This window comes from Bos grunniens, chromosome 23, assembly GCF_055505025.1.
Source record: "Bos grunniens cultivar Pamir isolate PY7600 chromosome 23, Bosgru_T2T1.0, whole genome shotgun sequence".
Lineage (NCBI taxonomy): Eukaryota > Metazoa > Chordata > Mammalia > Artiodactyla > Bovidae > Bos > Bos grunniens.
The window spans coordinates 16,329,051-16,342,401 of record NC_141187.1 but is presented as its reverse complement, the minus strand read 5'-3'; the positions used below and the strand labels follow the sequence as shown (position 1 = coordinate 16,342,401).

The 13,351-nt window shown below is 40.2% G+C and overlaps 2 protein-coding genes across 38 annotated transcripts in view; both read right to left on the bottom strand.

Annotated features, from left to right (window-relative positions):
* The window catches only part of LOC147346768 (adenylate cyclase type 10-like), a 39,076-nt gene extending 31,140 nt beyond the window's left edge, over positions 1-7,936 (bottom strand). For 7 of the 19 annotated variants that reach the window (XR_015152717.1, XR_015152718.1, XM_086370660.1 and 4 more), the window contains exons 1-4: positions 7,501-7,936; positions 6,134-6,238; positions 3,536-3,574; positions 2,648-2,791 (exon numbers count right to left, since the gene is read on the bottom strand). Coding sequence is in view for 8 of the 19 variants with exons in the window: in XM_086370660.1 (XP_086226786.1) it covers positions 2,648-2,791; positions 3,536-3,574; positions 6,134-6,238; positions 7,501-7,783 (571 nt within the window). In the remaining 11 variants the exon portion in view is untranslated. The remainder of the gene's footprint in view (positions 1-2,647; positions 2,792-3,535; positions 3,575-6,133; positions 6,239-7,500) is intronic. The other 12 variants (XM_086370662.1, XM_086370666.1, XM_086370664.1 and 9 more) reach the window with 9 other exon arrangements.
* Positions 7,937-10,648: 2,712 nt separating this feature from the next.
* Positions 10,649-13,351, bottom strand: part of NFYA (nuclear transcription factor Y subunit alpha) — a 24,112-nt gene continuing 21,409 nt past the window's right edge. For all 19 annotated transcript variants that reach the window (XM_086370678.1, XM_086370685.1, XM_086370682.1 and 16 more), the window contains one exon: positions 10,649-11,246. In XM_086370678.1, coding sequence (XP_086226804.1) covers positions 11,193-11,246 — 54 coding nt within the window. In that variant the 3' untranslated portion in view covers positions 10,649-11,192. The remainder of the gene's footprint in view (positions 11,247-13,351) is intronic.

The window sequence follows — 13,351 nt, the reverse complement described above, 5'->3', positions numbered from 1 at the left end:
GGCAGAGACCAAATGGTTATGCTAAGGAACTCGGCCACTCTGTAACCACACCAGCTCTCCTCATACGTGACCAGGACTGAGAGAGTAGACAATCAGTATTTACCACGAATGGGCTTTGCCATACCCTTTTTTTCTGCCTCCTGTTTTTCTTGCTCTGGAGGATTTTTTTTATTGTTAATAACAGCTGAAAAACTGGCTTGCTTGCCAGGAAAGATATGACTATAACCACGAGAAGAAGTATGCCCTTAGGTAAGTCACCCAATCCAACAAGGGAAAAGCAATTTTAAAAGAATGACAGAGGTATATACTTTTGGTATACAATTTTGGTTTTTACAAATGTCTGTAAATTTGAAAACACAGCAATGTAAACCATCTAAAATGAAATACAGGGAGGAAAAAAGAAACAATGAACATAGCAACAGCAAGCTGTGGGACAATTTCAAGTAGTCTCGTAGGTATATAACTGGACAGAGGAAGAGTTAAAAGTTATTTGAAGAAATAATGGCAGAACATTTTCTAAATGTTACAAAAACTAGAAACCTATAGAACCAAGAATCTCAGATTCCCAAGCAAAAGAAAAATTAAGAAAACTGTACCAAGGTACATCATTATCAGATTACCTAAAACCAGTGATAAAGAAAATATATTAAAAGCAGCTGAAGTGGAAGAGGAGACACAATATATACAAAGAAACAGAAATAAAGCTGAAAGTAGATTTTTTGTTGGAAACACTGCAAGCTAGAAGACAGCAGAACAGCTTTCATGTAAGAGGGGAAAACTCTGTCGATCTAGAATTCTATACCCAGGGGAAATACCCTTCGAAAACAGAGGTGAAGTATTTTTTTTTTTTGCAGACACAAAAACATATCTACAGCAAACCCATACTATGAGAAATGTTACAGGAAGTTCTTCAACCTCAAACAGACAATAAAAAAGGTTGATTAGGACATGGAGAAATTGGAACTTTCATACATTGCTGGCGGAAATGTAAAATGGTACAACCACTTTGGTAAAAAAAAAAATTAACAATTTCTGAAGAAGGTAAACATGCATCTACCATTATGACCCAGCCCTTTCACTCCTACGTATTTAACCAAGAGAAGTAAATGCAAATGTCCATACAAAGACTTGTACAGAGATGTTCATGACAGCTTTACTTGTAATAGCCCCAAATGGATAACACTGAATGATGAATCTCAAATTATGCTGAATTAAAGTAGCCAAAAAGTACATACTGTATGATACCACTTATATAACATTATTTAAAAATTAAAAATAAACTCTAAGATAGAAAGGAGATCTGTGATTGTTTGGGGATGGGGAGAGAAGGGAGGGAAAGCTTATAAAGGGGCACAGAAAACTTTAGTGAGTGCTGAATATGTTCATTATTTTGATTGTAGTCATGGTTTCAAAAGTATATACATATGTCTATGTACAGTATCAATTATGAATTATCTACCAATAAAACAAAAACCAGAAGAACAAAAAAAGGATGGTAGGAGAGATGCCATATAACTCAGAATACCGTTCTTCACTTCTGCTCTTCAAAATACCAATGAATAGCTGGAGCCAACCTTTGCCCTTACTTCAGAAACCCCTGGAGGTTGTGGACTCCTGTGAGGCAGTTTTTTGTATAGAGCTTCCCCTTCAGCCTTGACTCTGCCACTGTTGCAACTGTGGCCTGTGTTCAGTTTTTAAATTCGATGGCATTGTATTATATTTTTGATAATGTAATACAGTAACATAGTTCAAAAACCAAACTATATAAAGACTATACATTAAAGTCTTGATTCCAACTTATATATCTATCTATACTATTTTCCCCCAATAGGAAACTTTTATTAGTTTCTTATATATCTTTCTAGTGTTTCTTTATACAAATATAAACAAATAAAAATTCTTAACTTTTCCTCCTTACTCAAAAGGTAGCATACTAAACACAGTGCTCTGCATCTTGCTTTTTCTCACCTATATTTTGGAGCTATTGCTATAGCAAAACATCTTTTTTTAAAGTTGCAGAGAATCTCAGTAGGTAGACATGTTATTGTTTATTTAACTCGTCTTCCATAGATGTATTATTTTCACACTTTTATCACAATTTATATTGCAGCCAATAATTTTACACATATGATATTTTATAAATATTCAGATGTACCTATAGGATAAATGGTATGGTTGAAGGATAAATGTTAGGATTGCTGGATTGAAGAAAAAAATGCATTTGCAATCTTGGTAGAGATTACTGAATCAGCCTCCATGGAAGCTGTACCACTGCTGACTCTCATCAGCACTGTGTGAGGTTTACTCTTCACAACCTCATCAACAGTGTGCTCAGCATCTGAACTTTTCCATATCTAGAGATAAGAAATGATCTAAATTGGTACTTTCAGTTGGTATTTTTCTTATTATGAAGTTGACCAGTTTTCTACAAGTTACTAGGGATGTTTTCTTTATGTTCTACTTGTTCTTTGCTCATTTCTCTCTTAGAATGTTAGTCTTTTCTTGATTTTTATGTGTTTTTTCTATATTAGAAAAATTCACCTGTCTACATAAGTTGCAAATGTTTTTTCTCTAGGTTGTCATTTATCTTTTGAATTTTTATAGTGGTTTATTATTTTTAACTGATCACTCTTTTAGTAGCTATTACCTATCTTTAGCTGCAGGTCCTGGCCTTCTCTGGTATGATAGATCCCAAATTTCTCCTGTATCTCCAGACTGCATTTTGCCACCAGAGTAATGATGTCACTCAGTTGATTTTGTTCCACTGTCCAGAGTGCTAGGAGCACATTCCCTGCAGAGATAAAAAATAGGCTGACAAAGATCAAATACCCGAATTCACTCGCCAGGGCAAACCCACAGTAATGCAGATGTCATGCAAGGTGTTAGACAAGGTTTCTCGGCCCTATTTATCATGCCAGGTTAAAATACTACTTTAGATCCTCAAAACTAATCAGCTAAAAACATTACTAGGTAGAAGCTGAAATGTTCTTAAAACTAAGGCTATTTCTGGTAACCCTTTCTCTTTTTTCCATCAGTACATTAACAGAAAGAGGAGAGGTACTAGCTAACAAGTTCATAAAATGTAGGATTACATTCAAGTTGAATTCTAAGTTTTTAAGCGGTTTTATTAAATTTAAGTGAAAGGATAGGCCAACTCTATGGCAGATAGCTGTTAATGATCATAAGAGTTCTCCAGAAAGGAGAAACAAGCTAGACTTCTCTCCCTATCGTATACTTAGCTTCTGCTATTAGTGACCAAGTTTTTCGTCAGTTTTCTCATGAATGCGTTATAGGTACTTATTTTCCTGTCATTCAATCTGAACAAAATGTAAAGGACATGGGAGCTTACTACCGACACGGCTTTTCCATTAAATTGAGAGATCCTCCGAGGCAGAGACTGTGCCTTCCTCATCTTTGCTTTCCCAGGGCCCAGTACATGTTAAATAACCAAACAATGCTATATGCCAAATTCCATCTAAATATAGTCTTCTTAACTTACAGTGCTGTAAATACTAAAAAACAAACTGAAAAATACCTGTGATATTTAGGATATCTCCTCCAAAACAGAGCACATCTGAAATCAAGTAAGGGAGAGAGAGGAAAACGAGTCATAAATCAGAGATATACCAGATCACGGGCAGAGTCATATATGATGAAAAGAATGGCCTACTGAGTTTTTCCTCCAATTTTTTTCTGGTTAATTTATTCTCTCTAAAGCTCAGACTCCTTCTTTCTTTCCTCTAAATTCTCCCGCAAATCCGTGGTTCCTATATCCGTAGTCTCTAAAAACGGGAATGTCCTCCTCAAAAACCCTTTGAAGTTATCTTCAAAGCCATTCTATTTGTTCTCTGGATCCTAGTCCCTTTCACCTTCTTAAAAACTTCACTCCCTTTCTTATCTTCTCTCTACTTCATCATTCCCATTAATATATATTAAAAAAAAACAAACACCAAAGCACAACAAAATTAACCCATGTATTCTTGACTGTTTTCTTCTCTAGTTATTAGCTCATTTTTGTTATATTCCCAGCAAAACAATTCTCAAGAGACTGGTGATACACAAGTTTTTCCTCCTATCCTAATCATGCTTATTTTCTTTACCATTCTCTTCTCAGTTTATTCCAATTTGGCCATTTCCACCAATTCACTAAAATTATCATCAACAGCATTCATCTTGCTAAATTCACTACTTTTCTGACATCATTGCACTTGATACCCTTTCATTTTCAACCCAGCTAGAACGGCCCTCTTCTAGAGACATTACTTCCACTTAGTCTTCAGAAATACCACAAAATCCTACCTGACTGGCTGATTTACAGTCTCTTTTGTAGGTTCTTTCTCGGTTATCAAAATCCTCCCCTGGAATTCCTTAAGGCTTAGTCTTAGGCTCTTTATTTACACTCGCCCCATGCAGACTCAATCATTTATTAACTGTAATATCTTCATGCCATCAATTCACTTTTCAACTCTAACAGATCTATTCTCTGAGCTCCATCTCAATCACAGCTACTAACTTCATTTCTCCCCTTGAATGACTGACTTATTAACTTATTAACATCTTTAAACTCAATCTATTAAAATAGAGCCCTTAATTTTCCTTCTCAAAGCCATCTTTCCCATCACGATTCAGTGATTCCACCATATAACTCAGTTACAAAAGTCAGAAAACTTGAGAATCCGTTTCCTCACTGCTTCCCACTGAAATCTGATACATTAGAAAATCCTGTCTGCTGAACTGCGAAATATTTGTATTTCAAATCATCTCCATATAGCTCCCTTCATTGCCATATATCTAGACCAATGGTTTCAACTTTTACCGCATACTGAACTTGCCTGTGAAACTTTAAAAATCCTCATTCTTGGGCCTCACCCAAGACATTCTAATTTAACTGGTCTGGGGTGAAGTCTAGACAGGATTTTTAAAAGCTTCCTAAGTGGCATCCAATGTGCTGCCAAGGTTGAGAAACACTAACCTAGATAAAATCTCCATTATCTTGCTGCAACTGCTCCAAATGCCTCTTCCAGCTTCCATTCTTAACACCTATCCTCCATTAGTTCCCAATAATACAATCTCCACGGGGGTAGGCAGGTACTGCAGCTTTTTTATTTTCCCATCTGTTTTCAATACCCAGCAGTTCTTGCTTATAATACAAACATGATACATGATTTCCATCTCCTCCTTTCGTCCAAACTTGAAGAAATCAACTGAAAGACTTTATTTTTAAATTAAAAAAAAATTCTGGCCACACCCCACAGCTTGCAGGATCTTAGTTCCTGGACCAGGGATTGAACCTGGACTCCAGTATTGGAAGCATGGAGTCCTAACCACTGGATTACCAGGGAATTCTCTAAAAATCTTTTATACTTGTTCCTCAGGGGTACAGGGGCAGTCAAATAGTCACTTTACATGGCTAAAGGAAATGCCACAAAGTAATTATTCTGGTGAATCTCAGAATAATGATATAACTCAACAGGATTCTGTCAGTAAAGGAAGGCAATGTTATATTAGTACTAAAGTGTATAGGGCCAGAGTAATTTATGTTAGGTAGACCTAACTAGACTCAAAGCTCTTTGAAGAGTAGATTTTTGCATGCCCTGCACTTATTACAACGTATGTCACAGAGATGGTACTCAGAACATGTTTATTGTACAAATGAAAAGTCCCTCTCCCTTCCAGATTAGGCAAATATCCACAAACTTAATACACGGCAGAAAGTAAACACTCATTCCTACTTCAACAGATCAAAATGCAATAACAGAATGGGAAGGTGTTCTGTATGTTTTATCTGATATACACATGAGATACATATTACAGTTTGAAGAGACAACCTGAGGAATACTTTATTTTGAAATAAAATACAAATATATAAAGTAAAAAGCAGCACTTTCCTCCCCTTTCTGAACAGGATGAGTCAACATGATGTGAAACTGGGTATAATGGCAGATACAGGCAAAGATCTAGCTCATCAGTGGCAAAAAGATATTAAGATATTAACCAAAAGATATTAAGGATGAATGACACTAAAAGGATGTCACTTTTAGTGTGCATTTTAAAGTACCCCAGGTCCCCTTCTGTTACAAACCCTCAGGGGCCCAGCACCACACCTCTTTCCTCCCCCACAATAGTCACTCACGCTCCACGATGTCACTAATGTAATAACTGAAGATGTGGGCCAGTCTGTCCATGTCATGTTCCAACTTGCAGCTCAGGCTGAACCTGTCCATTAATGCTGTAAACCCTGACCACCAAAGCAAAAATCACTATGTTAGCTGCAAATCCTAAACTTTTAGGCTCTATTCCCTCCACACATCAGGCCAGTAAAACCGAAGATCTCTTCAAGATGAAGTGAAGTGAAGTGAAGTCGCTTAGTCGTGTCCAACTCTTTGCGACCCCATGGACTGTAGCCTACTAAGCTCCTCGGTCCATGGGATTTTCCAGGCAAGAGTTCTGGAGTGGGTTGCCATTTCCTTCTCCTCTTCAAGATGAGTCATTTCATTATCTTTTAACATGATGTTGCTTAGCAAGTACTCAAGGCCAGACTGGTTGCTGCTCCCTCTGGGAGTCCAGAGGGCCACCCTCCCCCATGTTTCCAGGAGCTGCCCATGGTGAAGACTCATCCAAATCCAGCTAGTGCTTTCCCATTACACCTTCTTAAGGCTCCCTGGCCCAGGGAAACTGTGGCATTCCCCCCTGCCCCACGTGAGGGACAGAGAAACCACTGACAAGGAGAATGGATTAAAGCCTTATGGAAAACTCATGGAGAGCTTTTCTAGGACAGACACCCGAATCACTCATTTTCATATCAGTGACACACTTAGCTCCATAAATATGATATAAATAAATGACTCTCATAGCAGTTGTGCACGCATATGAAGTCACTTCAGTCCTGTCCAGCTCTTTGTAACCCTATGGGCTACAGCCCGCCAGGCTCCTCTGTCCATGGGCTTCTCCAGGCAACAACACTGGAGTGGGTTGCCATGCCCTCCTCATACGTATCTTTCCCACCCAGGGATCAAACTAAGGTCTCTTATATCTCCTGCATTGGCAAGCTGTACCACTAACGCCACCTGCGAATCCCCTCTGCTGGGTCTTAACTCCTAGAACAATGGCGGGCACTTACTTACAGACTCAAAATAGGAATTAACTGAGCAAATAGAATCACTGGATGAAGCAGAATGTTTAATGGAAAATGCTCAAGGTTGGGAATAACTTGGGTTCAAAGCCTGCCATATGACCCTGAAAGATCCTTTCCCCTTTCTGTGTCTCAATTACATCGTCGCTGAAGTGAATTCCAGGGCTACGCCAGGTCGTCCGAAAAGGCGTCCTCCTGCTCTGCAAATGGCCCTCTAGTTTTCGGCGGAGGCGGCGAGAAGTGTAGACACACTCCGCCTTAGCTCACCCCGCGGCCACGCCCGTAACCGCCGCGGCCCAGACGAGCTGAAGCCTAACGGCTACTCCTCCAGCAGGTCGGGAGAGCGACGCGTCTCCCTTCGCCCTCACCCGTCACGTGGACGCCAAGGAGGACGCCCTGGGCCGTGGCGAGCTCGGGTTCAGATCCCCTGGGATTCCTGAAGACCAGTAGGTCGGGAAGCAGCGCCGCCAACCTGGCCTCTACTGGCCATAGAGGCGGCGCCGCCAGCCGCTTGGCGGTTGCCATGGCGGCGGCGGGCTTGCCCGTCGAGTTACCGGAAACGGGGGTCCCTCCGCGTAGTAGCCAATCTTCAACGACGGCCCTGACTGGTCCCTCCCACCAACCAATCAGTGCGGACTCACTTGGGGCCATTCGCTAGTTTTTCAGCGCTTTAGCACTAGCTCCGGCTTCCGGTGGGCGGGAAGGCGGACTGGGCGGTGTCTTCGAAGGAGCAAAACTTGACGTTTTAAAATGTTTGAAACATGAAAATGCTTCTACAATAAAACTGATCAACTGGGACAAGTATCGAAAGGGCGGTCCTTTTCATTTCACCGGCATTGAAAGTTGGGTCATCTTAGTTTCTAAGGACGAATTCCATTTGGCATCTGACGAAAGCAAACTCAGAATGGTTTTTTAATACCGTTAGACTAAGGCTGTTTAACACAGGCAGTCCTTTTCTTCCGTTTTTGTTGTCTGCCAGGTCATTCGGTATCATGGGAGTATTTCCCGAGCCGTTTCTCTCGCACTTTTGTGTGAAAAGGTACTATTTGAGGTTGCCGGTCTGTGGGTCGTATTTGTTAAAATACTAAGCAATAAAAGGATGAGTATATTATAGATTTTTAACAATCACAGAAATGCATCTGTTTTTCTGCATAAAGAAATTAAAAACCACATCTTCACTGTTTAGTTCTACATGTGTCAATGCTGTTTTGGTGACAAAGGGCTAGTTTTACTCATGGAATTACTGCCTCTTAATGAACACGTCCAGTGAGAATATCAAATAAATGATCAACCACAGGGGACAGCAGTATCTCCTCAGTAGAGTGGGAGGGCCAAAGAGCAGAAAAAGAGGTGAAGGGGCAACACACAGCTCCTGGTTTCACACTGTCCACGGAGCACATGTGTTTACAAAGATTGCAATACATAACAAACACAATCCAGAACCTATGGGATGTAGACTCCTCAAAATTCAAGACACTTTTTAGCATTTTTATATTTATTTTAAAAAGTAACAACTGAAATGACATCAATGATCCATCACCTGTGCTTCTTCCACTGCTGAGGGGGAAAAAAACCCAAATCCTCCTATGTAGTTGAGTCCCGAAGGAAAATCAAGACATTATTACCAGACATCCATTAGCCAGAAGAATGCTCTAAAAAAGGTCTTTTGGTCCAGTGGTATAGACACTGACATGTTCAATGTACCAGTGCAATTAAAATATATACATTTACAATTATCCTGCCAAAAAAAGCACTTAAAATAACTATGTATTAAACCAATTATTCCACTCATCCATTCACTCTTTTTGCATCACTACAGTCACAAGGACAAATGAATAAAAGAACTTCTAGAGTATCTGAGGGGTGTGGGTGGGGGGAGAGGTGGGAGAGGATTAAAAAAAAAAAAACAAAAAACTTCTAGTAACAAAGAAAAAAATCCAAACCTCACCCCCACTTTATGGGTTATTATGTGCTAAAATGACAATAAAAGGGTCATGAGCTGTCTGAAATGCAATGACAAAATGACAACTGAAGCATTCAAAAAAAAAAACAAACCCAAATTTGTGAGAAAATAATCCACAACAGTATGAGGTTGGTAGTATATGTACAATCTTACAGACACAAATAAATAGCATTTTAGAACTGTTGTTGGCTTAAGTACTAGAAATTAGTTCTGAGGAATTTCTTCTGAACTCTGCATCTTGAAGACTCCTAAACAAAACCAAAGGATAAAAACTCCTCATTGTTTTTAGTAATCTGTCATCTGAAGATGGGGCTTACCAAATGAAGTCAACACCAAAGGGTCAGATGAGTAGACTCAAGGGAGTAGGGAGATACTTCACTTCCTGCTTTCTCTGCACAGCTCTGTACCTCTGTTTTGTACCATTACATTGATTTCCTTTTGTGATGTTTTCTTTGGTGGGTTTAATTTCTTTTCCCTCTTAATACAGCTAGAGTGATATCAAAGGAAGAGCCAATCCCTAGTCTTGGTATTAAAATTGAAACCAAATGTTCTTGGAAAGAATTACAAAGTTTTCCTTGTTTCTAAAAACAAACAAACAAACAAAAAAAAACCCCAAAAACTCTTCTGAAATCACCTTAGTTCTCCCAGGGTTCCACATCTAGAAAAGAAACATTTTTTTTTTCTGAGGCACAGCCTACTTTGGGGGCTTCAGCCCTGCTCCTGACCCTGCAGGAATCTCTATCTCCAATCTGTACTTTACCCCCAGAACATGGATGCAAAGTGAAAGCCTTTCTGCACAAGACCTATGGAGAAAAGGGGAAACGAACGGAAACTGGTACCAAAGAATCAGCTGCCACGGGAAGAATGAGAATGTTCACTCTCTTGGGCCAGCACAAAGCACAGCAGGAGTGAAGCCAACATCCACCTCACACTCTAGCAGGCAACCTGGATTATGTCCCAGCTAGCTTGACTGAACAGTGCTTTCCAGAAGTTGTCAAGGGTCAAATCTCAGACTTCCCTTTCCATGCTTGTTAAAAGGTTATAGTATAAATGTAAATTCTTCTCTTCATTATAATGATCCATCCCAGGCATCCATCCACTGGCGAATCATGCTATATGACATCACAAGGGATATATGCTACTCTTTGTCCTTCTGGACTGAAACACATACGAACCTTTCTATTCCCCAAATGCTGTCACAAAGCCTATGATTGAAAATCTCTAGTTTTGCTGTTTTGGAGTTACTGTACATGTCCTCAGTACTTCAGCACAGAAGTTGTATAATTTTGTTTTCTACTAAGGAAAGGCAGTTTCAAGGTCCAGCACCCTCAAAATCATCTTACAAGTAGCCTCAGCAAGAACTATGGTCGATATGACCTGTCACCAGACAGACAAGTAGACCACACCTTGTGAAAGCTAAGAGATCCAGCAATTTATGTTTTTAGTGCTTGAATCTTATATCAATCTATCCCCAGAGTTAGCTTTTTCTTGGCGGGAGTCCAAAAATCCCAATCTATCATCTGGGTAGAAGAGATTCTTATTATTACCACAGATTAGATGAATTATCTCAGAATTTATTGTTTCCATATCATGAGATGGAGCTTCCTTGCCTGGAAACCATCTCTGAATAGAAAAGGTCCATCAGTCAGCCTCAGATCCCCTATTAGAGGGATGGGTACTGTTCAGAATCTGTGGGAAGTAATGGGCTGCAGCTTCCCCAGTTGCAGTTAGGTTGAGAAGGTTGCTCTCCTCTGCTCAGATGGCTGGCTGGCGTCACCAGTCAACACAAGTGCTGTGTGTGTGCTGCTGGGCTGGCATGAGTCCCTTGCATCATCCCAATCCATGAAATGTCAATGTCAGCAACAGTCTGAGATAAGTCCTGACTGAAAGGGTGAGACAAGGCTTGCAACTTCAGATTGCCAGACATCCTTGCAATTATAATACTGAGCCACTTATTAAAAACTAAGTGGTTTCTGTCCTGTAGAAAAGGGCAGAATGTGATCGTCAGTGTCCCATCGGCGAGTTGATCATTTTCCCTGGAACAGTGGGAAACTGTGAGGAATATGGCCTTGATCAGCTCCATCACATGGCCTGGGGTTAGGACACTCGGATGATCTGTGTCATAGCTTCTTCATCGGTTTGATTTGGATCCTACAAAAGAAAGCACAGTAAAAAAGTCCTTTGCAAAAGCAACTGGGAATTCATGGCTCTCACTACTTATCACCAAGAGGAAGTACACAAACACTATGTCTGCATACTTATTCTTAGAAAAAGATTTCAAGTCTGGCCTGGCACTCCATGACAGAACACTCCAGAGTTGAAGAGTATCTCACTTTTTTAACACCTGTGCTGTGCCCTACACACTTAAGGATTAAGGATCCCTAGGTGGCTAAAAGACCTAGAGAAACCAAGTGATATTGTATATTTTTATTATTTAAATACTGAGCACTTGGCAGGGCTGGAAAGGACATTGGATTTTATTTACTTTAATCTACTCATTTTGCAGATAAATCTGAAGCCTGGACTAGAATCAAAAAGTTAGTGACAAGCCCAGCAAGAATTAATTCTCAAATCTCTTGGCTCCGACTTAATCTTCTTTCCACTAAAGTCTGCCTGCTGCCTGCCCTTTACAAAAAACCTGCACCGTCAAGACGAAGATCAGTCCTTGGGAGTTCACTGGCAGTCCAGTGGTGGGTCTGGTGCTTTCACTGCTGTGGCTTACATTCACTCCCTGGTCGGGGAACTAAGATCCTGCAAGCCATGCAGTGCTACCATGTACACAAAAACCCACTATATAACAACCACCTTCAGTTCCTCCACACCAAGGCTCTGAAGCCTCAACTGGCACGATCCAAGAAAAAGCTGAAACATTTCTAGGGGTGGTAGGACAAAAGGCTGAGTCTTGATCAAAGAGGAAGACCAATAACCAACATTTACTGAGTTCTCACCATGCACTAAGCACTGAGATTAAAAAAGCACTATCTTATAAAGACGGACTGGACAACAGTAAAGCTGGAATGTGATGGGTCTTCAGAATAAAGCTTCTGTATGGGAGGAACAGAATAATGGGAGGAGCCTAGTCAACAAAACTTTACTGGTGCTCATTCTTGAATGGGTATTATGCTAAATACAATGGGGAACAACAATTCTTGACTCTCTACACAGCTTATAGTCTAGAGTAGACAACCACTGCACAGTTACACAAATAAAATGATTATTACTACACTCAAAAGGAAGATGTGAGAAAATAATGGAGTAGAAGAGACCTCTGGATACAGCCTCAGATTGAAACCAAGACGTAAAAGATATGGAGACAGTCATGCAAAAGGATGGCATGAAAAGCTTTACAGACAAGCTATTTTAAAGACAGAGGTTCTTGAACAGTAGAGCAAGAGCATGAAGACCGAGAAGCAGGAGGAAATAAAGCCAAAGGTGGGCGGGAGCTAGGTCCTACAGGGAGGGCCGGGCTGGCCATGGTAAGCACTTTGGATTTCAGTACGTGCAAATGGAAAAGGGCAGGCGTGCAAGGCAGCAGGCTGGTGATGTGATATGATACATACACTAAGATGTGGAGAGTGAACTAGAGGGGGCACCAGAGGGGAAGAAGGGAGACCAGACAGCTGTTGCCTTCACTGAAGCAAAGAGAGGGTTAGACTAGCCTGACCACAGGTGGGAGGGAAAAAGTAAGCTGATTCAGAGAACAGAGTTAAAACCAAGAGGACTTCAAAACTGGACAACTCTAGCTTTAATAATTGGGTGAAGGGACGTGCGACTTATTGAGAGCAATGTCTGGTTTAGGTTTAAAAATAAAATAAAAACCAAGAGTTCTACTTTGGACACACTGACTAGAAATGCCAGTAAGATACAATCAGTGAAATTAGATTAAGAACCAGTATGGCTATAGACTAAGTTCTGGAATTACACAGCCTAGGTATGAATTTCAGTTGTACCATTTTATTAGATATTTTACTGTAGGCAAATGACTTAACCCCTCTAAACCTCAGATTCAAATGTAAAACAGAAACTATAATTCTTACCTCATGGGGGTCAAGGCTGTTGTAAAGATTCAATGATAAAATGCTTATGAAAGTGCTTAACATAATGGCTGGCACACAGCAGTTAAGTGTTAGCTGCTGCTACTACTACACTAGGGAATAAACTTGTTCTCTGAAAATCAAAAAAAGTGAGAATTTCAAGAAGGAATTAATAGTAGTAACTGGAAAAGACAGAGGAAAAAGGCCACTGGATCAAAGACC